The sequence below is a fragment of the Microtus oregoni genome, unplaced genomic scaffold (genome assembly GCF_018167655.1).
Source record: "Microtus oregoni isolate MIOR12 unplaced genomic scaffold, Mior012 000014F_ref0000157, whole genome shotgun sequence".
Taxonomy (NCBI): Eukaryota; Metazoa; Chordata; class Mammalia; order Rodentia; family Cricetidae; genus Microtus; species Microtus oregoni.
The window spans coordinates 6492803-6519405 of record NW_024543073.1 but is presented as its reverse complement, the minus strand read 5'-3'; the positions used below and the strand labels follow the sequence as shown (position 1 = coordinate 6519405).

General features: G+C 41.6%; 1 protein-coding gene across 6 annotated transcripts in view; it reads left to right on the top strand.

The window, feature by feature from the left end:
• Pde4d (phosphodiesterase 4D) overlaps positions 1-26603 on the top strand; it is an 845080-nt gene that overhangs the window by 663771 nt on the left and 154706 nt on the right. For all 6 annotated transcript variants that reach the window (XM_041663292.1, XM_041663293.1, XM_041663294.1 and 3 more), the window contains exons 4-5: positions 5079-5152; positions 8652-8701. In XM_041663292.1, coding sequence (XP_041519226.1) covers positions 5079-5152; positions 8652-8701 — 124 coding nt within the window. The remainder of the gene's footprint in view (positions 1-5078; positions 5153-8651; positions 8702-26603) is intronic.

The following is a 26603-nucleotide window of genomic DNA, read 5'->3' as shown; positions in this document are numbered from 1 at the left end:
TTTGGCTGATTCAAATCATTGGATGGCAATGCTGGAGAATGTAAACCTTAGCCCCGCAGAGTGCTTTGGGTAAGGCTGCTAGACCCGAGTGGTGTCTGTACTTCAAATACCAAGTTACCTAAAGGAGATAGTACTCAGCCGGCCCTATTTCCCTAACTGGAATTAGCACCCGAAGGAGAAGACTGTACCATGGATTAGATTACGTCTGGTATAATTAGTACATGATCTGTGTTTGAAATTCAAGAATCCTGTTCAACCTGATACTTTATTTACTCCCTTTTTTCCCCCACATGTGTTATTTGTACAAAGATTTAGCTGAGTGGCACATTTGTGATCTTCGTGCGTAAGAGACAAAAATGTTTCAACTCCGTGGCATAGATGTAGATGATAAAATGACCTAAAGTGTTTGGGAATGTGTCTAGAACGGCTGAGGATCAGCAGTTTGGTTGAGCAAGACAGGACCTCAAACATCGTGGATAGATCTAATTGTTAGAAAGAAGTCTACAGAATCAATCCATGTTTTGTTCCAATGTACAAATTGTAACAAGACTAGGAATTAACTAGCATCTAAACTCTTCTATGGTAAAGTTTTTGAACTTTCTCGTAGAAGCTCCGAGGCTCCCTGACCCACAGAAAATGGTGCCAATTTAATTTGTTTGTATAGTTTATTTTAGAACGATTCTTTTCTGTGCTCACATCTTTTGGTTTATTTCCCTAGACATGAAGTCTGGCGTTGGGAGGCACCCCCCTCCGATCTGCCCCTCATGCTTACTGATCTTTCCTTCTTTTTGAACATAATAACGATTTAGCCGAAGTCCTTAGATCTGTTGAACACAGGCGGTAAAGCTGTGCCGAAGCCGGCCGCTGTCTCTGCAGTCAGCTGTTTCTTTCCCATGGCCCCATTGTTTGTGACTTTCTTCTAAAACCCACACCCTGGGTCCCTGCAAACGAACATCCTTGTGTCCTTTAGAAGCCTGAGATATACCTGTTCTGGAAACAACACAAGGGGCAGGAATGACCACATCATTTCATTTATGTCAACAAAACCGCAACACCTAGATAGTTTCAAAGGAGAAAAAAAATACATTGGTTGTTAACATAATGAAGAATTATTGTTCCATTAGTAATAACATCATCAATATATGTTTAAGCTGCATGTCCCTTTGCACCTAGTAACAGTTATCTTGTGGCCAAATTCAATGAATACATGGGACCTCTGTTAGGCAATGGGAGACATTGTCTCGTTTCAGTTGCTTTATCAACTTTCATTTAAAAAACAAACAAGCAATTTGTGTATTATCGGGATGAATTACATTCATCTAGATAGCTCTGTTCTTACTAGACAAAATTATGAAATCACCAAGAACTTTCTGACATATCAGAAAGAATCACATCATATGCTTTTAAAAAGTATAACTTGGAGAGAGGTTTGATTTTCAATCAAAGTAGCTTTCTTTTTATCCTGTGACTAACTCTCCACTGATTTTTTTTTTTTTTTCCTGAAGTGAAGCCTAACTAAGGAAGAATCTTTGCCCTCACAAGGACAGGCAACCGCCTCCCTGCCCTGGCTCCCATAGTCTGTCTTCTACTGCCACCCACTGGCATAAGCTGAGTATGGACTGGAAAAAAAAATCCAGAAAATCATTTCCATTCCTTCACTAAAGCTGTTGAAGGAAACCAACATTTTTATATTTTTCTGCCAACTTCAGTGAATCCTATCAATTAAGAAACATTTGAAAGCACCCACAGAGCCTGAAATTGTGTGTGTGAATATTCTCACCCCTTGGCCAGTGAACAGTGTTTCCTGTAGGCTGTCACTAGTCACTGTTAAGATTGACATTTCTTCTACACTCCCATGTTTGTTTAGTTAGCTGTTTGCTTGTTTGCTTTTCTGAAACAATTCTATGATTACTGGGAGTGGCCAAAGATAAAGCAATGATTTTAGTTCTCTAAGCCTAAGCCATCTGGAAGACACTGTAGGGGCCCTTTGCGAATAAGCATTAAAGAGACAAGAAAATTCTAGGCACTGCAGAGTATGGATTTCAGCGTCTGATGCTAGGGCTGAATTTATGGCAGAGTGCTACCCTGGAGCAGAGGGGAATCCATAAACTTGAACCTTTACCCAGGGCCTGGAAAGCCCTGTCCGTTTTATCCTCATTGTATGGCAAGGTTTGCTTCCCTCCTTGTGTCCTGAGAAACGAGTGGGTTTGAGGAAAAACTTAATGATATTTGTATGAAGAATGCCAGAGGCAATCACCCAGACCCGGGGCAGCATTGTATATGGCCAATTCATATGGAAGATTCCTCTTTTCATTTCTGCCCCCATCGGATACATTACAGAGTGGGAGATATTATTAACATTTCAATACAAAACATAGAAAGCAAGATTTGTCTCTCCGCAAACCAAAACACCTCCAGGTGTTTTTTTATGGTTTATTTAACTTTTTTATTTTATGTGCATTGGTGTGAAGGTGTCAGATCCCTTGCAACTGGATCTTCAGAGAGTTGTGAGCTACCCATGTGGGTGTTGGGAATTGAACCTGAGTCCTCTGGAAGAGCAGTCAGTGCTCTTAACCACTGAACTATCTCTCCAGTCCCTCCAGGTGTCTTTAATGTCACTTACTACATCAAAATTCACAATTGTATAAGTTAAGGGACAGCCGAAAAATCAGCAGGCCTGGGACAGGCAGCCAGTTCCCAAGGTTTTCTTCCCTCGCTTTCATTTTGGAATGTACCATACTGTATGCGTAGTGAATATAGAAAGCAGAAATAATAATAATAAAATGAGCAGTTAAATGAAATGCTATCAGGGCTTCGAATGACGCTTGAATGCCCTTCCCCCATTCCGTGTGTCTTCCTCTTCAAAGAAATAGCCGTCATTGGAATTTTGTCTTGATTATGGCGATAGATACTTTTTGGCTCAACAACACTTTTATTTTTCTGGTTAAATTCTTCAACATCCAAAGATAGGAATTCTTTAAAAATTTACATGCTAAAAATGAAAGTAACAATTCAGTTTAGTATCTTACTAGTATAACCAAAGCTTAAAACTTTCTATAGGCCAGGTGTGGAGAGTACGTTTCACCCCAGCAAACCAGGAGTGGAGCAGGCGGATCTCTGAATTGGAGGCCAGTGTGGTCTTAGACAGCGAGTTTCCAGGCAAACCAGGGCTGCATACTTCAAAACAAACCTCGCTAGAGAAGAGGTTTTGTTCATGAACTAATGTTTTCCTTCATGGGCATGGGCAAATGTTTTTGTTTGTTTCTTTTTTTCTTTCTTTCTTTCAAACAATCACAAACTATGAATTACCCTCAAAATGTTTTCCAGAGAAATTAAATACTTCAGTTACTGCCTATATTACCCAGTGGCCGAACATGCTGGGCCTAAGTGTTCTGTAGTAGAGTAAAAAGTCTCAAAATTCAGAGGTTAAAATCTTAGTCTAGAAAAAGGGGAGTTGTGAACTGATGCAATAACTATATTTCAGTGCTCTATTAACATGTTTGATATTCACATTTTAAAGCACAAATCAAGCCAGTGTGATTTCATGACGAGCTCATTAATCCATTTATTTCTGCATCATTCAGAATTTCATGCCTCATGAGAGACACTGTGGTCTGACGTCAGCAGCCAGCTATTCAGCTACTCCGTCACTGGCAGCGTGACCTTTCAGAGCTGTGTGTGATAATGAGCCAGGTTTTCCAGTGACTGGCTGGCTTCCTAGGAGGCACCAGGAACTCCTTCAGGGGGACCGCTGAAGGTCACCACTGCCAAGCATAAACAGCTCCCTTTGGCTTGCACCAGTTCCCGTCAGCTTCCAAAAACAAATGCTTGAGGCACAGCGTGGCTTTCGTCTAGATCACTGTCCCATGAAGAAACTCAGGGCACAGTCCTCAAACCCCGAGGTCAATTAAAAATCTAAAAATTCTATGTGTTGTCACTGATAAGCATTATACAGACTTCCCTTGTGCCAGATGATTAAATGGAAGTTTCCATAATGGACACACAATCACCAAATACTCTTTACTTAGGCAATGTCATTGGCACTAAGCAGTGGTTTCCTTTAACCTTCCCAACAACACTGACATCTCTGTTTTACACACAAGGAAACTGTGGTACAGGCAGCGTCATAACTTGTCCAAGTGTGTGCATTTAATATATGACATATACCAGGACATGTGAATTCTGTGTTTTTTAGAAACTCAGAGCTGTAATAAGCACAGAGGTCTTATCGGCACCTCTAATCTTAATAAAGATCCACCCCAGAGGAAAGTAGCTTGTTCTAGGAGAAAATGAGGGTCAGCAGGCTCCTGTGACTTCTCTCTGGGACTCACTTCTACTCCTTAAGCATCTTCTATTTCTGATTAGAGTTAGAACAAAGAAGGGGCTCGCAGAGGTGGGGCCATCTACTTCCTGGCATAGCCACATCCGTGTGACTAAATTGCATCCATGTATTTGTTTCTTCAATCCTATTGAACACTTTTCTTTGTTCTGAGAAGTGTACAGAATAGTATAGAACACTTTGTCTAGAACACTGTGTTTTCTGTGGTCATTGTCTTTCTTCGGACTTCGTATATTCCACAAAGTGCACAATTGCTGCAGAGGCAAAAAGTATCTGTGCACTAACTAGCTATATAAGTCCTCTATAAAGATGGAAAAGCAATGGAAGCGTTTCATAATCTGATGACCTGAGATCATAGGAATCTTGAAGAATTTTCTAAGAGAATTCTCGACTAATTTTAATCACTAAACCTTAGACTGTCATAGTGTTTTGTATTATAGTATGTTATAATCGCAATTTCTGGGGACATTGTGTGGATGACGACAGGATGTGGGGCCAGGGCTGCTACTGTTAACACAAGCAAAGTCAGTGAGAGGGGGTTTCTTCAAAATTCTGTGAGTCTAACCTCCCTGGATTTGATATACCAGGACTAAAAACTTAACTAAGTTCTGGAAGATTCTGTAATGGTATGTGAAACTGAGTTACAAGGAATATAAAATTTCTTCCTTACAAAGCATGTTTAGCTGCATTCCCACTGGCCCCGGCTCAAGAACTCTAAAGAATTCTCTTTTTGTCATAGGTCTTGGCCAGCCTGCGAACCGTCCGAAACAACTTTGCTGCATTAACTAATTTGCAAGAACGAGCACCCAGCAAGTAAGTTACTCCTTTCTCTTCCCTTCTGCCTGAACCGTTCCTTGGTGTCTTCTCAACTTGAGCTGAACTCAATACATTAGACATCTCTGAACCACTGCCTTTGCCCAGCCGCATGCTCTGTGCCATACAATGCTGACTTCATTTTCTAGAATTACTTTGTGGCGACCCTCCCCGTGTTTGACCAGTGAATGAGTGATCCTTCTTGGCAGGAGCGCCCTCTGCCGGTGGCACTCGCGGTGCCTTCATAGGTTCTGCTCACCATGGGAGTTTGTTCACCACTGCGTTCCCAGCTCCCATCCTCATACAGTGCAACCCCCCCGCAGATGCTGCTAGTAGTCAACTTCTAGGAAAGCATTTGCACCCCAGAGGTACGCTTTGAGGGACCCATGTCTTGCCGGGGGGGCGTTTTCTGTGCAGCGCGGTCAGCTGTACCGTGTCATGCTGACCTCTGCAAGCTTCTTGGGCTTCTAGTACCGCGTAGGGACCATCTCCTCACTTTTGTAAGATCTCAGCTCAGCCCAAAGACTGGAGCTATTGTTTGCCCCTCTCAAGCTTTTCCGTTGCAAATTTCAACTAAGGGAATTTAGTTCTTTCATCTTAAAAAGGCCAATAAGACACAAACTTCTGCTAAATTTCCTACAGATGCTGTCACCTTGTTAAGCAGCATGTAAACACATGAAAGTTGATCTGACACGTATGCCAGGCGTGAGGGCGTCACACTGACCCTCCCGTCTCTGAAGAGAAGTCCCTTCTATACCACACAGATTTGCAGGGCCAGGGTGGATTTATCTGGAAAGAAGGAAGTCCGAAAGTCAAAGCTAACCCTGGAAAGTCCATCTAGCTTGCCTGACTGTACACTACCCTTGCCAACGGATGCCCACCAAACCAAACACGTTTACAGCAGACTACAAAAAGAGCCAGCACGTTTGGAGAGTGCAGATGTATACCTCGTCCACTGGTTCAAGTTCAGCCAGATTCCTGGGGCATCGTAATTTAGGAATCAAACTCCTGACAAGTGGTTCTGTTCAGGGACGGCCGAGGGCACGTTGCATAACTTTAGAACAGCGGCTCTCAACCTCCCCAACATTGCAACCATTTAATATAGTTCCTCATGTTGTAGTGACCCCCAACCACAACATTATTTTTGTTGTTACTTAATAACTGCAGTTTTGCTACTGTTAGGAATTGTAATGTAAATAATTTTAGAGGTGGTTTGCTTACCAAAGGGGGCGTGACCCACAGGTTGAGAACAGTCGTTCTGGCAGGCTCTGAATTTGCCTGATGAGCACCCCTAGTCCCTGGAACATTTTCAAGTTCACCATCACACTTAGAGGCGGGTATGTGCCTTTGTATTTTTACCAAGGAAGGACTTGATGGATAATATGCCCTAGGTTTGACCCCGGGTGGGAGACCTGAGCTCATCACTGACATTTGTAAACACACTGTTAGTTTCTATCACCTTGCTCTCTTGCCATATATAGCCCAGAAGTGAAGTTTGGCTTTTTCTTCACTAAATGATATACCTACCAATGTCCTCATGGATCTAATGGTCAATATTTATGGTTATGGGTTGCCAGGTTCCCACATGCAAGTCATAGAACTGATCCTAGAAAAAGATAAATAGTAAGGCAATAATTTTGCTTTCTAAAGCTATAGAAAAGCGTAACATTTTCATTTGATATTCCCATGCCAAAGGAATACTTTCTAAATTTCTACAGAACAAGGAGTGACTGAAAATTCTCGTCAGTATAAAACGTGCTTGGATAAACTCTCGTCTCCAGCAATGCCACCCTGAACAGGCTCTGTCACATGTACATAGTAAACCTTCAGCAAGAACATAACCACGCTACGTAGAGCAAGGCAGCTCTAAAACCTTAAACTATTGCTTTATAAAGCATTCATCACATTCACATTTCCACTTTTTATTTTATAATAAATAATACAGACATTAATCTTGGTACATTTTCAATCATACACAAAATTTAAATACAGAACATACATCAATAAACTTAAGAACGGCAGTGCAACTGGGTGCTGTTGAGTGGAGCCTGTGGAAGCCTACATGATTTTAAGACTGCGTTCCCTGGGGGTCCTGCAGCTTGGCTGGGAGACACAGCCTACCAGCAGGGTAGAGGGAAGGGAAGAGCTACAATGGGTTCATGTATGTGACTGCCCGGATCATTCTCCCTCCCTCTCCCCCCACCTTTCTTTCCCTTATACACACACTTATGCACACACACACACACACACACACACACACACACACACTCCTAATAGTAAGATAGCAGAGCAGAGAACAGCATGAGTGTCGCAGTCCGCGAGTTCAAATCTCAGCTCTGATACTCTGAAACTTTCAACTTCTCAAAACGTACTGCTTTGTCCTTAGCAAACCACACACAATCAGCTCACCTGCCTTGAGGCTTGTTCTAAGGGTTAAGTGTCTCAACTCATTTGAAGTACACAGTGCAGGGCTTTGTAAGAATTAACCGCTAGAAAAAGCATGTCTATGCACATGCATGCGCACACAGGAAAAGGGCCTGAGATGTTTTGCAGACATCTTGCAATGTATCTGCTTCCTGAAGGATTTTTAAAAATTGCCATCCTTTGAAGGATGCCAGTTATAAGAAATAACTTTAAAAAGTTATATTTCCAAATGTGTTTAATAGATGTCTCATAAATGATTTCTCATTTTAACATAATTTGATCGGCACTGACCACATGAATACTATATGCATCATGTTGGCCTTCCTAGAGAACACAGGTTAATGGTATAGTAGGCATGTTCCTAAAGGTGTTTATAATTGCCCTCTGGGAGCTGGCAAACAACTGAAGAACAGTGAAAAATACCAAATGGAGTCTCTTGAAATACAGTGGGTTTATAGGACACTAAAGCTTCTAAGGCATCTGTTTAGACAAGCTATTAATGTACCTCTCTAACAAACTTGCCAGAGATGCTTCTCAACGAAGAAACTGGAAAGGAAAAACATTTACATACCTTTTCAATACCCAGGGTTGTTTAGAAGGAATCATTCACTCCTGGTAAATATACAAGAAATCGTGAGACTATAAGCCATAAATGAGTTTCTAATACTGCACCAGGGAAAAAACCATTATAAGCTCACCATATTTCCACATTCAGGAAGTCTGCTTTGCTCTGCATACCCTAGCTTAGTGGAGTATGTGAATACAGTCAGCCAATAAGAATGCCCTCTCCAGACACATCCCTACGATGTTCCTTTCTGCTTGAATCTCCCCCAGGGTCCAACCACAGGATTCAAGCTAGCGTTTTTTCTTTCTTTTCCTCTTTTCCCATCCATAGTCTGAGCCACAGGGAAAGGGCATCTAAAAACTTTCTGGGTTAAACTCAATGAAGTATTTATGGTCGTGTTATAACTTTAAAATAATTCTTTAGATTAGAATGACTCATTCAAAGCAACTCAGGGTACTAAAGTCAAGCAGCAACACACGCTTACTGTTTTGTGTTTTCCTTCTTTGTCAGACGATCACCCATGTGCAATCAACCATCCATCAACAAAGCCACCATCACAGGTAAGAGACAAGTGGGACCATCTTTGTTTCCTGTCTGGGAAGAAATGCTGTTCGTGGAACCTTAGCCCCGTGCCTTATACCCAACACCCACGTTATGCTACGATTCTAAACTTTTGAAGAAATGAAGTTTTCCTTCTCTGTGTTTCCTTGTTGTCGCCGGCCTCACAATGTGGTTCTCAACCTTCCTAAATGCTGTGACCCTTTACTACAGTCCCTCAAGTTGTGGTGACCCCCAATCATAAAATTATTTCCGTTGTTACTTCCTAACTGTAATTTTGCTACTGTTATTAATAGTAATATAAATATCTGATATGCAGGATATCTGATGTGGGAGCCCTGTGAAAGGGTCATTTGACACCCCCTCCTCCAAGGGCTCGCAACCCACAGGTTGAGAATCGCTGTCTCATATGTTTGCATTTGTGTTATTCCTTGGAAAGTATTTCCTGATGTACTATGTTTTTATAGAGGTGCCATTACTTGGGCCTGGTTTAGCATCACCGTAGACACTTCTATCTGGATGGTTTGTGTTATTTGTATAAAGATTACCTTTGTTGCTGTGTTAGCTAATTGGTGTGATCTGAATTTCTAGCAACATCGCTTAGTTAAAGGAAAAACGTAGAGCCAGACATAGTGGCACATGCCTGCAATCCCCACAGGGTGGAACTAAGGGAAGAGGATTGTGAGTTCAAGACCAGCCTGGGCCACTACATAGCAAGTTTGAGGCTATCCCAAGCAACATAGTAAGAATTGTTTTAAAAAGCAAACAAAAGCAGAAAGAAAAAGATAAAAACATTAGGAGCTGGCAAGGGGACTCATCAGGGAAAGGTGATTGTCTCTAAGCCTGACAACCTGAGTTCAACCCCCAGTATGATATGGGAGAAAAAGGGTCAACTCTCACAAGTGGCTTTCTGCCCTCCGCATGTCGCATGGCACATATACAGCAACATACGTACACACAAAAATAAATAAATGTTTAAAAATGTAAAAGGATACATCCCTGATTATTCAATGCTCAGTTTTATATACAAGTTAAAGTTAGTGTAATATATATACACTATATATATATTATAAAGTTCAATAGAAACTGGGACCCAGGACTACAGAAATGGCTGAGTTCATGAAGTATTTGTCACATAAGCAGGAGGACTCTAACATTTGCATGAATTCTGGGCATGGCATGGACACCTGCAATCCCAGTGCTGGGGTAGGGAGCTAGAAGGACATCTGGGGTCACTGGCCAACCATCCTGGCAGAATCAAAAAGCCCTGGGTCCCAGGGAGAGAGATCCTATCTAAAAATATCAGCTGGAGAACGATTAGGAGAAAGAGCAGCATTGACTTCTGCTTTCCAGATACATCTGCACACAAAAGCATGATTATGCTAACACACACACACACACACACACACACACACACACACACACACACGGAAAAGGACAAAAAGAAGTTTGGGAAAGACAATACAAAGGAAGTACAGGACATAAAAGAAAACTACCCCAATCCTATTATTCTGTTTTAGACAGGAGACTTGACCTCAACTGAACCAAATCCAGAACGAATGATCTCATTTTGCTGAACTTGAGACCAAATTGAGCTCATTTAATTGTTTCTTGAAACCCCATTTGATTCATTAAAATAATTGCCTGGAAAAGAAAACCCATGATTTCTAAAATTTTTACCAGAAGAAAATTAGCATATTCTCCAAACTAGACCAATTTTTTTGGTTCAAGTATCTTCTCTAAGCCTCAATCCATAATATGAGCAGGAGGCCCTTATGTGATTTTCAGTGACTCTGCCTTGTGGAAAATCGACTCTGTCTTGACCAGTGTGCTGGTTTTTTCTATTACCATTATATCCCAGTTGATTCTGATTTAGTTGTAATGTTTTTTTTTCATTCTTGAACATTCCATCACGTGGGGATGACATTTTAATAACTGTCACGTTATCAATGCTCCCTTCCTTGCTGCTTTCCTGATCCTGCCTCCAAGATTTTTGACTGTGCACGGTTCTCCCCCTTTGACTTCTGATCGAATCAAGAGATGAATAGTAAAACTTCCTATCTACCAAGATTAATTTTCTGAGTAGCAGACTGTTGCTTTAGACACTTAGATTTAGTATAACTGAGCCTAAACAAAGATGTCAGTATGGAATAGGTCCTTCTTTTCTATGCAGCTTACCGAGGATGGTGAGGGGTGAACAGGCACATTTTGTTTTTTGCTTGTTTTGTTTTTTATTTTTCAAAACAGGGTTTCTCTGTGTATCTAAGTCTGTTCTAGAACTCATCAGGCTGGCCTCGAACTTACAGAGATCCGCCTGCCTCTGTCTTCCCCGAGTGTTGGGACAAAAGGCATGCACTACCACCGCCTGGCTGACAGGCATATTTTGTGAGCACATGCGTGGTGTTACTAGCGAGCAAAACTCCACGGAGCCTGAGGACCCTGCTCAGGCACTCAGTGCACCCCTCAGGAAAGGTGCTGTCCTCCCCCTACCCCTTGCATAACAGGCAAGATCAGTAGTTGGGGTTAGAGCAGAATATTTGGTCTTCGATGCTGTTTTGTTTTGAGGGTACATATGACTACCTTGTAACTAGAGTGACATCTTCCCAAAAAAAACAATTTAGGGTACCAGTGGAATGATTTGTGCCCAACAAGAAATGAATGGTTGGTTTCTCGAAGTCACTGTGCCCTCCCCTGACCCCCACTTTGGTGGTGCCCAAACCAGATTCCTAGGACAGTGATTCCACTCAAGGTCACAGAACTGGTCACAACAAGTGAAGGATCTCAAGGGATCTCTGTGCGATTTTTACATCACACTGACCTCAGGAGAGGGAGTTATAAGCTCCTGGAGCTAGGCAATTACAGTGGATGGGGCCTCACTTGTACCCAGTAGTTTGTGACTGGAGGCGTACAAAAGCAGCTAGAATGGGAAACTAATTAGCTGTCATTAACTCCTTGGAGAAGCTGAGCTCTTACTGAGCATGAGAGGAAATCACCAGACTAAAGAATAGGAGTCCCATTTACTTCCCAAGCTTTGCAAGTCTGGGAGGGCACAGGGGATGAGAGCAATGGAGGGGTTCTAGTTTCTCAGTAATTCTAGAAAAAGCAAGTGCTTCAGCCTAAAAGCTGACAATAACGAGAGCAATAGTGATAATGGTGTTGAGGTTTTGGTGCTGGACCCTCTGAGACTTGCGATACCCATAAAAGATCCCATGTATATGTCTCTTTCCTCAGGGCTTACCTGCCAACTGTGAGTACCTAGTAATCCTTCCACTGAAGTCCTGAGAGAGATAGAAAAGTATTTTTAAAAAAAAAAAATAAGGGAGAACACTTTCAGATAAGTCTTCTTAGAAATTTTGTTTAAAGTTTGAAGGAACACTGAATCCTGAGCGTTCTTAGGTTTATGACAGCTAAGAAGACTGCTATGGGCAGAGCCTACACCCTTGTGCCCCTCGAACTGTGCAGTGTGGGTCTTTTATCCCTCCAGAGCACAGTTATGTCTCGTCATAGGAGTTGTGGGGCTCCAAGCAGACTTTGTCCCTTTTGTCTGACTCAATACCCTCCCCTGTATAGTGGTAACCTTACACCCTATAGATATGAGACAAACTTGTTAACATCTCAGCGCTTGGTATTCCTTTTACAAGTTTTGTTTCTAGGGTCCACTCTGAACACAGAACTGAGTATGTCTAGTCAGGATGCTTTACCAAGCACCACACATGAGATTATTCATGTATAAATCATATAATTTATTTTTCACCATCTTGGAGACAAAAGTCTGAGATTAGGATGTCAACAGGATTGAGTTCTGCTGGTGACCATCTTTCTGGCTGCAGAAGACTGTCTTCTTAATATTTGCACAAGGTAGAAAGGACCAAGTGGCTAGGGCGCTTAACAAAGGCCCTTTTCCCATTCACGAGGCTCTATCCTCGTGATCTGATTCTCCCCCAAAGGCCTTGCCTTCAGCTGCTATCACATTGGGGCTGGGGATTTCAATCTAAACTCTAGGGCCACCCTTACCTACTCAGTCCCCAGTGAGGGGCAGCGGAGAGAATACAAAAATGAAGGAATAAAGGGGAAAGAGGGAGGAAGACAAGCTTTACCGAGTGCTCAAAGCAAAACAGGTAAATATTTCCCAAAGCGGCCCAAACGGTGCAGGGCATGGCTTGCACCTGCCAAGATGAGGCCTTGTTTTTGGCCAGCTCTATGCCCTTTGTCCTCGTTGCTGCCACAGATCCTGGACTGTAGTGACTTGTGAAGTGGGCTTTTCTTCAAGGTCTGAGAACTTACTTTTGATTTATAGCTCCTCAACAGAAAGTCTTCCACAAACTGACTCTGTTAAAAAACAAAAGGCTTAAGAAACTCAGGTGGCCATGTCTGCCATGCTATGCCTTCTAAGGATTTCTCTGGTAGAATTTTTAACACCCCCAATGTTGTTCTATTTGTTAAGCATTAACGTCTAAGAAAAAATTAATTTATATCATCGTAGTCAAACCTTTGTAGTCACCTGCCAGGCATCATCTCCATTTAGGAGGGGCAGATGCATCGTATATAATATGACAGCCTTTACAGGGAATGCGTCTAGAAGGACGTTTACAAAAGAGACTTTTGCCAGCAGGCTGTGCTGTCTGTCCTTCAGTGTGGCACACCACAAGGGTGCAATGCTTGCAGCCTGAGTATGAGCCCCGACTGTCTTTAACTTCGTTTTCTATTTAGAGAACGGAGATATGAGTACCTGGCACTCGGGAAATGTTGCAAGAATGCAAACTGCTAAGTTATATAAAGGGTGAAGTTGGGTCACTAGGTTGTAAGTAGTGACCAAGTTCACCAAGTATTTCTTTGGACAGTTCTGTCCCATGTTTCCCATTTGTTAGTCAGAGCTGTTTTTCACCTGGAAGAGTGGAGGCTGCAGAGGACTGCCATTGCCTTTTGTCTTTTCTCACTCCATATGTCTCAGTGATGACTATATTTTTATGCCGTATAAGCCACATAGTTCACTACTTTATCACTGACCAGCAAAGGTCCTGAGCCAGTGACTTAAGCCAGAAGCTAAGAGGATGTTGGGTCAGTAGAGGGCAGCAGAGAGGCAGAAATGCCCAAGCCCTGCCAGTGTGGGTACCAAGCATAAACAGTTTTTTGGAGTAGAACCATTATGATGAGGGCACAATCAGTGCTTTTAAGCCTTTGTTACATTTTTATACAATGTTTAAAATTGTTCAAAACATTGTTTAAAAATGTACTCTGTAGCCAGCTTCACAAAACCTTGGAATTCTCAATATCCCTTTCATGGCGTTTCTTAATTTTGTTATTTTCATTCTCTTTACTTTTTCGTCTTCAACTGAGCATTTTCATGCAGCAATGAAACTCAGAGAAAATCTACTTATATGTTTTTATTGAAAATATGAGAAAAACTGAAGCCACTAAGAGAAAAACGCTACTCTGTACCTGAATTGAAAATAAAGTTGTGTCCTTTCTTGGAGTCCAAGGTCCTGAACCCTCACCTGTCCCCATAAAATAACACATTAGATTAAGCAGCCTTAGGTTTAGAGAAATGCTCGCTTTAAAGTAACCACATGAAATGTGAAAGAATGTTGATTTGTGGGTAACAGGGGCAGCTTTTGATTATTTGCACACGGACTTAAGAAATATCTTGGCCCAGTTTCTCACTGGAAATGTCTTCATAGTTAGGACTATTTGAATTATATCTAGTATCCATCATAGAGGTGGGAAAACAGCCAGCCTAAAACAAAAGGGCTTTTGACTTTGTCCCTAAGGTCTTCTATCAAAGCAACACAACCAGTAAAGCTGCCTCCTCTATGCTTGTAGAGGTGACAGAAAGGGGACAAGCATAAAGTGACAGACACACAGTTCTGGTCCAGAAAGAAATACTGACCACTCCACTTCCAGTTGTTTTAACCTGCATAGCCTCCGTTCCATTAAAAAAAAAAAAAAAAAAAAAAAAAAAAAAAAAGAATGTTGGTTCTAAATGCAATTTGTCAACCAGGAAGCAGAGGGTTAAAAAGCAAAGTATCCAAATAGTACCTAATCAAAACATCATGAGAAGAAACTTAATCTTCTGTAGCCATTGTTCTGAAGACCGAAGCAAAAGTGACTGTCCACCCGATAAGGTAGAAACTCCACTAACCAAGGAATTTAACAGCACAGTGGTCTCTGTTAGGATGAGGACGACTTGTTTAAATGCTTTCAGCTTGCTAAAGAAAAGGAACCAATAACTTTTGGTGATAATGATACTAGTAATTGTTTAGATGTTCTTTTTCAGTTTGTTGTCCCATGCATGTGCGGGATAAAATGAGTATTATATTATTAATATATTACATGATATTTTATATATAATAAAAAGGAAAATAGATACACATTCTTCTGAGATCTATATGGGGGACTTTAAGAGAGGAGAGAGATCTACGTGGGAGAAATGCACGGGTCCTAAGGAGAAAATGACACGCAATGTGTGTTACTTCCGTGTGTGAGGACCCCAGATGAGCCAGCCATTGTCAGAGAAACCCCACCCCTCCTCACCGGCTGTGTTGCATCACCTTTTAACTTTCCTTGAGGAAGAGAAAGTCTAGTGGCAAAGCACCAATTGCTACGAAGGAGCGCTAGGGGGCTGTTTCCGGGTGTGTGTGTAATGCCGCTGATGTCTTAGACGTGGTGAAAAATTAATGAAGATTTCATGTGTGCATGATTGCATTGGGATTGTTTGCAGGCCTTTGCATTTGTATTTGATTCATATAATGATGCCTAGGTATTCTATTTTTTTTTTTTAAGTTGAAATACTTAACTTTTGTGAACACTCCCCTCCTTACCAATGAGAAGACTTCTCTGGAGAAAATGAACAGATTGTTTGACTGCATGTAGGTAGACTGCATGTAGACAATTTTCTTAGCTGACCTTATTAGAGCAGAAAAAGGCTCTTTGCTTCCTTTGCATCTCACTTGGTTTATAGCTTTTGCTGCCTTCTCATGATTTTATTTGGACAGTCGGGTTATACCGATTAATATTTTTTTTAAATGCCACAAAAGAAAGCAGTCTTTGCTTTTCACCCAAGGAATTGGTCAGACTTGCACTTTGACTTACAAACAACAAAGACGAATGGCAAGGCGTAATCAGCCCAAGGGCGTATAGCCTGAATAGGATCTGGATCCTCCATTACAACTTTAGTTGAAAGAACAGGATGATGTTTAAGATTCATCTAGTTGATAAAATCTAAACTCAAGACCAGTCACTGGGGTCGAGGATCTGAAACCAGCTCTCCTCTTCCTAGCTATATAATTCCCATCAATTTATTTAAATTCCTTAAGCCTTTGTCATTTCTCTAGTTAATTCGAAGTTCTTGATGAATATACTGCTTCACATCCAGGGTGTATTCTTAGGATGGTGGTATTGTTCATCTGGTCAGCGGGCGTTTTCCTTTTCTCTTCCACGATGAATCACGGGAAACAACGAGGGAGATCTGACTGCCAGTTTCAAGGAATTTGTAGTCTAGGAAGGAAAAGAGAATGAGTGAGGCCCGCGAACAGTTCTACCTGGGTAACTCTGGGCTAGGGTGGGGTGTCTCCTGGGCTAAGTATTTAATTAGCATGCCTGAGCCCCTGGGTCTGATCATTAATTAGCATTGCCCAAGAGAAAAGACCATGGTGCGCTGGGCATGGTAGTGATGCTAAAGGGGGACAGAAAGGATTGGAAGGACACAAGGCAGATCCCTTTGAAGTTTCAGTCAGAATCGGCTACATAGTGCGTTATAAGCCAGTGAGTGAGGCTGTCTTAGAAGAGAAAAAAGAAAAGGAAAGAAAAAAAATTAAAAAAAAAAGCAATGACAACAACAATACAGAAAAGAATACAGTGTTCTCCTTGGAGTTCAGCGAAGATTACCTGAAACCAGAAACCAGTAAGAATGAGAGAGGGAAGCATGACCAGGGCCTAGGGACCCAAAAAGGATTGTGCAAGTTAAAAGCGTATGGTTGTAGCTAAATGTGAGGCTCCAAAGGTAGATTAGCACAACTTTATTGGAGCTCTGTATAAACAACATGGATTTCATGATATGTGCAAAATTCTCTTTCCTGTAGATGGAAGCCCTCTGCTGGTTTTTGAGCCCATAACAAGACCATGTTATTTTTCAATTGTTGGGAAAAGCTACCATGTAGCCAGAAAACTTTCTGTTACCAATGCCTACTTCTCTTCCTATCAGAGTGCTTTAAAAGAGTCAGAATTCCGCCCCTTCCCCCTCCGGGGCCTGCAACAAGGAATCCCAATGGGATATTTGCAAACAAACAGCAGAACTGATTCCTAGGCATTTCTGAATCAATCCTTGAGATAAGACTCAGCATCTTATTACCAATAAAGGATCGCATATGAAACATTTGATGCTCCAAACACAGACTAGGAGGGTAATGAATAAAGTAGTTGAGAGAATTGCCCGGGTACAGTGTTATCACTGGGTTGCTGATAAATAGTTGGCAATTCTTATCTTTCTGGAAAATACATAGACTAGCACCCCTCCCATACACACACACACACACACACACACACACACACACACACACACACAACAGTACAATCTAGAATGCATGAGATAATGTGGGAAGTGCTTGGGGATTAGAGAAAAGAAATACAAGGTAACATTATTATCTAATATCTTCGTCATCCCGTTCGTCATCCTCAGGGTCGTCATCTCTGATATCTTTTGAAATATATACAAGATTTTAGTTAGCCCAGCTTGCTCCAGTCTGAGAAAAGAATAAGGCGTCATGTGCATATTTGTGTACGAGGTTTGGAAATATTATGTTTAGTAACTGTATTCTTTTTGTCTCTATAAACACATTACCAAGACTCCTTTTCAAAGATCCAAAGGGGGAAAAAATAACAAAAGCTGCATTCTTTGGCCACTCCTTGCATGCACTACGACATGCTTCCCACCCCCTTGAGAATTAAGAATTGTTCTAGGCACACTGGAAAATGCAAAGGCTGTGGGGGACAAAAGATTTAAAATTCCTCTGGAGCTAATTTCCCAGACCATACTGTTTAAATGTTACCCTGAGTTATTGGCCCTCAATAGACAGAGAGCTCACCCACAGTGTCCTCACGTTTACTCTCCCAAGAACTGCTTCACAATGACTCAGATATATAATTAATACCAATATTAAGAAATGGTAACATTAGCTAGTTAAATATTGTCTTTGTGTGATTGAACCCCAGCCCTTGGGAGGCAGAAGCAGGTGGGTCCTCTGAGTTCAAAGTTAGCCTGGTCTACATACTGACTTACAGGCCAGCCGGAGTTACAGAGTCAAGACCCTGTCTCAAGCAAAACAACACTGTAATAATCCAAGAAGGTTGACTCTATTGCTACTGCATCTTTATCAGTAAGAAAACGGGCTGCAAAGTAAAGGCGGCATGAGCATTTCCAAGCAGCGCTGGAGCAGTGTTTGGGTTTCCTTGCTTCCAGCTTCTGGAAACACTCACCTTTAAGCCTTAGAAAGAACAGCACCACCTCCACTCATCAGGGTTGGGATCTGTATCTTTTCTCTCCTCAAAAGCCCATGTGGAGACCTTCACATCCATTGTTCTCTCAGGTACCACATTTCTAGACATTTCCCCAGATCTCCATCCTCAGGAACCCTCCCTTCAGACACCTCTGACGCCCAGGCATCCAGTGCTCTTTTCAGACCTTTTTTCCCTGTTGTTTGTGTTTCAGCAGGAGCAGCTCAAGGTAAATATTTCCAATACGCTGCCTCACACGTAGGTAGGAAAGCGAGGTGGTTAAAGGCATCTTTCCCTAGGCAAATCTCTGTAATTTTCATATTACCATGTGGAAAGTTTCATCTCTGGGTGTCTTCCTGAGATTACTGTTTTACTCATTCAGTCTCCCTGGTCTGTGAAGGATTACTTAAGGTCTGAGTACTCACCCAGGCATTTAAAAAAAAAAAAAAAACACCTCTCCTGGGCCTTAGAAACACTGCCCTGGGAACCTAAAAAGCCAAAATGTGTTCCACTGAGTGACAGCGAACATTAATTAATTTTTTTTAAAAAAAGAGGGCTTAGAAATGAATGAATAATGAGTCAGGAAGGAGGGAAGAGAAAGAAGGAGGACAAAATGGAATAGGATGAAGTCTTTTCCTAGAGAGATAAGATGCTATCTACAGTGTTCATTTGAGAGAGTAGAAATAAGCTGGAGAAATGGCACCCAGATTTGGGGCCTTTGAAAGAAATATGAGAGCAATAAAGAAGGAATATTTTCAGAGCAACTGTGGGAGAAAGTAGAAGAGAGTGAGAACAGAAGTCACCGTAGTGTGAAGTCACTGGCTGCTAACTTGTGACTATTTGGCAAAATCAGTTATATAGAAATAGAACTATATTTCTTTCCATTTTTGTAAAAGAAGACTGCATGCTGGTTTCCAGCCACTCAGATGCAAATAATCACAGAGAAACTATATTAATTACAGTATTGCTTGGCCAATGATTCAGACAAATTCCTAGCTAGCTCATACATCTTATATTAACCCATTTTTATTCCTCTATGTTTCTCCTGAGGCTGTGGCTTACTGGTAAGGTTCTGGCATCTGTCTCCTTCAGCAACTACATGGCATCTGCCTGGCTCTGCCTTCTTTTTTCTCCTCATTCAGTTTAGTTTTCCTTCCTCGCTCTATGCTGCCCTGCCATAGGCCAAAGCAGCTTCTTTATTAACCAATGGTAGTAAAACATATTCACAGCAATCAGAGGGGAATCCTACATCACATCATTCCTTGTTCCTCCCTTTCTTTTCTCTTGTAGTGCTGAGCATTGAACCTGTTCATTACATGCTCTGGAACTGATCTCCATTTCTAGTCTTCCCTACACTTATTGGTGCCTCATCTGTACTTTAGTTGAATGCCATGTGTTGATGTCTGCGCCCTTTGTTTACTTTCAAGTGTAGGAACCAAAGCAAGGAATGAAGTGCATCCTTATGATCTTTGTTCAGTGGGAATCTAAGTGGGTAGTGGTTTAATAAGTTGTTCTCATTTAAATTCTCAGTAAGAGATATAAGAAAATAGAGGGGGAATTATAGTTATTCACAACCCCCTCAATTTTCCGAGTGTATCATTGAAGTGAATCTTGGGATATGAATGAGTTATGTTCTAATGTTCACCTGAAGGTCTGTTCTTTAAGCTTCTAGGCATGAATATTCGCACACTGGCACTCATCTAAAAGCTTTTGGAGGCAGCCTCATATACATTCAGACAGCTATAAGTTTCCCAAAAAGAAAGAACCCAAAGGACAAGTTGAGGTTATCCAGTGTATTAAATTTCCATTGATGAGACAAAATACACGAGATAATCGCTTAACAGTAAAACACATTGGCTATTTTTGTTTGTTTTTATTCAGTTTCAGAGATTTCGTTCCATGGCACATAACTGTGTAGATTTGATCCTATAGCAGCATCACAGTATATAATTATTGGAGCACGTGGAAAGGAAGGGCTCCTCAACTCATCAGAACCAACTATGGGAAACAGAAAGGACAGGATCTCATATCCCTCTCAGTGGGATAGCCCCAGTGATATAACTTCTTTCCACTAAGCCCCATCTATAATGGATTCTAGATATGAACTAAAGATTTAGCATATAGTCTTTTTGATATCCAAGATACATCATCTAGAACAAGGCATTTTGGTCCATTGATGGGATAGGAGGGACTGCGTTCCCTTTGACCAATGGAAGCTAACTATAGAGTGCTATAGAACTTAGTCACTTAAAAAAATCAACTTTAATGAAACATGGTGCCCACCAACAGGCTGGAAGAACTTGAGCATCCTCCCCACTGCTTCCTACAGAGCCCCTGGTACTGACTTCTCCCTGTATGCTTTCACTTAGCCACCACATTTCTCACCCCAACAAAACGACGCAGCTTATAGCAAGTCCCTCCCTGTGGCGGGCAGTCCCTCATCTCAACCTCAATCCCAGTCCAGACTTCCCACTCCCTAAGCGTGGTCATTGCTCTTACCTGGGACCAGTCATGCCTTTCTCATCACACTTAACAGTACCCAGACTGTCCCCAGAAATGACTAGCTCTGGCCTACTCACTGGTATCACCACACCGTGGTACCCAACGCATAGAAAGCACAATTAACACAGACAAAAAGTACAGTCGGTATTGGGATTCATTTCTAAAGATGTATATGTGTTCTTATGAGAGGTGTTAAGACAAGTGGTTCAGCCTCAGGGAATCCTGGCTGTGCCCCTGCTAACCATTTGATTTTGGGGCAATTTTGCTCCGGCCATTGTTTCTCATCTGTAATTTGAAGGTCAGAGCAGATGGGGTCTGGAATGTCAAGCAAGGGTTGAAGGAGATGAGGAAGCACCAAGCTTCATATCTGGGGCATAGTAGGACAAAGAAGAGCAATACTAAAGAATACGTTGCCCTTGAATGTGCGAGGACACTTCCTCCAATGACGTCCAAAAGCAGAAGGACTATCTTTAGAGTTGGAAGGCCAGCCTAGGAAAAGGTGAGGCGAAGACAGCAGTAGTCTTTCTTGTAAAGTCATTTTCCTTTACTAACCTGTCCCTTATTGTCTGGGTTCCTAGGAGAATAGCTGTGCCTACAAAAAAAAAAAAATTAACAAAATATGCCTGCTTCTTTGTTCGGCCAGTTCTTTCTACATATTTAAATTCCTAATTGTGCACACACTCTTAGTCACTACATTTTCATGTGCAAGCAATTAGGACTCCTCAACAGCCCTCCCCCACAGAAGGTTTCTTCCATCTGCCACAAATCAGATCCCTCAGAAAGATGCTTGACTTTGAAAAAGTGTGAAAGTGCCGGGCATTTTGTTTGAATTGCATATATATATAACTTTTAAAATGGTGTCAGTGGACAGTCACAGAAAGCTCAGCAGCGGGTCAAAGAAAGCCATCAAAGAAATGAGTGAAATGGGGTAAAAAGAAAAAAGTTTTTGCAACTAATATAAAAGGAACAAGCAACACAAAACCAACATCTGATAAACATGGCTCAGACACAGTTCACTCATAACTATTTATCTTACAACATGGACATGCACTCCACTTAATGCACTGAATATAAGTTATGTGTATAAATATATATTAGTAATATTAGCTGTGTATATTTCTAGCTCGTAGGAATGTACAGGAGAGAACAGAGCAAGAGAAGCCAAAGGAGAAAAACAGAAAATTATTAAAAGTATAATTTTAAAAGAAGAAATAGAATATAGTGCTAGAAGTTTGAATGCTAAGAATCCCAGAAGAATTCAATAGAATTGAATGATGATGCACACTGTTCATCATTCAAAACCAACTCAAGAGGGGGAGGGGATAGTTCCATAAGTAAAGTAGTTTCCACACAAGCAAGGAGACCTGGGGTTTGGACCCCCAGCAGCAGCCATGTTAAGGATGGGCATTGTGGTCCATGACTGTAATCCCAGCACCAACAAAGTGGAGACCAGAGGATTCCCTAGAGTTTCTTGGCCATCCAGTGTACCCACATTAATAAGCTCCAGGTTTAGTGAGCGACACTATCTCAAAAACCAAGGTGGAGCCAGGCATGGTACACATGCCTATAATCTCAGCACTTGGGAGACAGGGCTTGAGTCCAGGCTGATCTACAAAGCAAATTCCAGGAGATCCAGAGGTACATAGAGTAACCCTGTCCTAAAAGACAAATAAACAAACAAACAGAAAACCAAGGTGGAGAATGATGAAGAAGACACTAGATATCTATGTCTTCCCTCTGGAGGCCCAGGTACACAGAGCCATGCACAGCAGCATCTAAATGCACACACCCATGTGAGTATATACATAAATATGTACCACAGCACACACACATCAAGCAGTTATTTATCATCACCACAGCCAGAATCCATGTCTATATTCTTTTTCCTATGATTTCCTTTACATTAGAACAAGTCATGGAAGCTAATGCCTAGCTAAATTAAGAGCAAAACTAAACTAAGTTCTGGACACAAATGTATGTGGAAATGATAACTCTAGAGCTCAGCAAAACGAAAGAGGAAACTGGGTGACTTTTCTTGGAGCTTTAGAAATGAAATATCACCGCTTAGACGTGTCCTGTCTGCACAAACAATGTAGTGCCCTAGGCTCCCCTCCCCACTCGTGTGGGAGCTTGAAACACACCATTCTAGTTCCCATAGCAGACCTCCATCTGTGTATCTTGGGTTACTTTGCCTATCAGCTTCTTAAGGATTTAATAAGGGGAACTGTTTTGGAATCATTGGATGAAAGGGTCTGTAAAAGTTCAAAGTATTGTTGTTATTTTGGGCAGTCACACCTGCAGGTTTCAAATCCTTTGTGCAAAGCAAAGCCCTGTGGTCTTCTCACATCCAGCCTTCAAAGAAGAGCGGACTTGGGCATGTGACAGATTCTCTTGGGAAAGTTAGCGGAGCCGCCACCACCCACCAGCTCTGTTTGTACATAAACATCAAATGGCACCTGAGACCAGTAACAACCTCTGCATGGGAGATCTGAAGCCAAACCCTGACGATCTAACAGAGGAGGTGGGGTGAAGGGCTTGGATATGGTTAAATGAGAGGAAGGGGAAATGGAAACGAAGAAGACTGGTTTGTACAACAGAGAAGGGATTAGTTTTTAGGATGAGAAGCACACAGATACACGATGTCTGCCATCAACGAAATGACTTCCCTTCCAAGTGTAATTAATTAGCTGGCAAATAAATGTTGTGCTGGGCACTGAAATGACTGCTCCACAAACTTGTCTGTTGATCTGTAACCTCCCCCACCCTGAGATTTAGAAAGCAAATCCAGAGAGTAAAGGAAGACACACCGGAGGGTCAGGCTGGTTTACAGGTGACACCAACATCCCAATACAAAGGGATTTTTTATTTTATTATCTTACCAATATAATAAAGGTTCTGAACTAGGGAAACAAGGCAGATGTGTAGCCTCTCTTTATCATAGGATTCTACTGAGTAGATGGAGAATACTTCTGAGAATGTGTTAAATCTTGTAATCCATGCTAATACATGTGGATGAAAATGGGTGACGTTCCAGATTCCAATATCAAGTATAACACTGGCTTACCTCAGTGCCCAGATGGCCTGCGCTCCAATACACATCAAGTGTAGAAAACCAAGGATCATGGATATTTTGAGACAGGGTCTCTCTCCCTGAAGCCCACGCTATCCTGGTACTCACTATGTAGCCTAGGCTTGCCTAGGACCCAATGGCGATCTTCCTGCTTCAGTCTCAGAAATGCTGAGTTTGCAAGTGTAGCCACAATCCCTGACTGAGACTCAATGCACATGTAATTCTTTATACCAAAATTTATTTAAAGGTATTCTGCGCATTCTAAACCTCTTGAAAGAGTGCTGGAACTGTAAGGTGACATCCTGATGACTTTAGTCATCCTGAGTCTCTGCTTTCATTCCACTTGTCATTCACAGGGGGGCTAACAGTGAATGGTCCATGCAGAACTTCTTGCTTCTACCATTTAAAAAGATTGATGGGTAGGGAACATTTCAGCCATAGAGGATTTTGCTTATTATGTACACACTTTGGGAAAGATTCCTAGAAAACATCTCTCTCTCTCTCTCTCTCTCTCTCTCTCTCTCTCTCCCTCCCTCTCTCTCTCTCTCTCTCTCTCTCTCTCTCTCTCTCTCTCTCTCTCTCTCACACACACACACACACACACACACACCCTAAACTGAGCCTGGTACATCCATTGCTGCCATGTTGTTTCTGTCAATTTGTGGGACCAAAACAAAATACCACAGATTGGGTAATTCTTAAAGAATGGAAAATTATTTTCACATAATTCTTGACGATGGAAAGTCTGAGAGCAATGCACTAGCTTTGGATAAAGGCTTTTTATTGCACCCTAACGTGGTAGGAGGTGGAAAGGCCAATGAGAAAAACTCTCCCCACTTAATTCCTTTAATCAGATCACTTTATCCCATTCCCAAGGGATGGACCATCGTGTTGTCATTACCATTTCAAAACCCTTCCTCTCAATACTCATTGACATCCCTACATTCAGGATAGGACACATTCAAACTGTAGCACTGCTCAATGGTCAAGTTTTGACACCATCAGGCTTTGCCTTATTGACATCTCTCTTACCTGTGATTCATTATTATTATTATTATTATTCCACCAAGATAACCAAACTATTGAATTGATCATAAAAATAGAACAAAACTTACTCAAAAATAGATGGTTTGAGACTAATTCATCCCTCAAAATAAACCTTAGCATACTGACAATATAGTGAATTCATTTTATAAATGCATTTTCTTGACTGCTCTGGAGTCTCTTCATTCTTTGGTTTTCACTACTATAAATTCCAAGATTATTAAATCTGAATAAGGTGCTAGTATATCTAGAATTAATCAGCTTATTAACGATTTCTCACCAATCAATCAATAAGAACATGTTTACCTTTGCCTTTTGAGTTTCTGAGAAACAAAAATAAGTAAAATATAGGTGTTCCCCCTAAAAGCATGACATGTTATAATATTACACATATTTTTAAAAAAAACAGAGAATCTTTGGTAGTCACAAGACTGTCCCACATAGATTGTCATAACATTTTTGAGGCATCAGAGACAAATTCAGGCTAAGGAAGTCGTGATTGTTTTCAGTCAACATGATACTTGTGCTGGGCTTGAACATTCCTCAAATTGGTGATCAGGTTGTCCAAAAAGAGTATGAATGAGCCATTCCCAGGCAGCGGAAGGCTTTCTGATTGCTTTCTCTAGCCCATCATGCTGTCCCTTTTCAGACAGGACTACTGGCTGTTAGGAAAGAGAGGTGGTCACATATGACTAGTAATTGCTCATTTAGCACCTGTCATGGTGGCTATGGTCGTCACAGCACAAGCAATGGTATCAGGGCTTAGAGACCAGAACTAAAATCCCAACTCCATTACTATCTCCCTGTCTAACTTCTGTTCAGTGATTTAACCCCATTTTTCTTCCTCTATAAAATGGGGGTGTCAGAAGAAATCACGTCTAAGAATATGACTAGCTCTTTCATGATATTTCATGATTTTCGAAAATGCATGCTTCTGATTTACTGCTTTTATTCCCTTTAGCTGTATCCAGCTAAGACACCAATAAAGGGCGTGTCGGGTCAAATGTGAATTCTGCTCTACCCACTGGGGCTCTGAGAGGGCATCCTTGAGACCATTGTTAGTTTCAGCTTCCACCAAAGAGTTAAATAAAATCCTGGCTCTTGTGGTTAGGCACCCTCGCCAGCTGGCAGAAGTCTTTATGTGGACTTGATGGTTGCCCCGAGCAACAAAATATTAGGGACAGAAACACGTTCAGGGACTCAACTGTATAAGTGACTCAGAGCTAAGCAGCTCAACTGCAGACCACACTTAGCTAGGGCAGGTATCTGCCTATGCCTGTCTGCACCGCTGCTTCCCTTTAGCGTGGTCCAGGGCCGTCCTTGCTAAAATACAGATGCCATGCCGGAGCCGTATGGAGATGAGTTAAGTTATTAGAAGACGTTATTCTTCCGTCAGCATGTCTCACTCTTGAAGGATCATTAGGCAAGAAAAACATAAACAAGATGAGAAGACTGACTGGAACTTTGAAGAACATCTACCAAGAACATTATGAAAACTCAATAAAAAAAAATTCAGCCTAAGAGCTGCCGTTCAACACCAATTATCTCTTTGGAGTTAGCAGAAGCAGCCCACAAAAATCAATACCCGTTTCTTTCTCTCTGTTGGAGCCAGACACTTCTAACTATGGTCTGAATTAAAATGTGGAGTTTTGTTTTTTTTTTTTTTTAAGTTTTTCTTTTCCCCAACTTCTTAAATCCTGAGGTCATCCCCTCTCGGTTCCATCAGTCTGGCTCCACGACATCAATTACTACCGCTTGTTAAGAAAGTTACTAGCATCCGGGGCTTGTGTCTTTTGCTC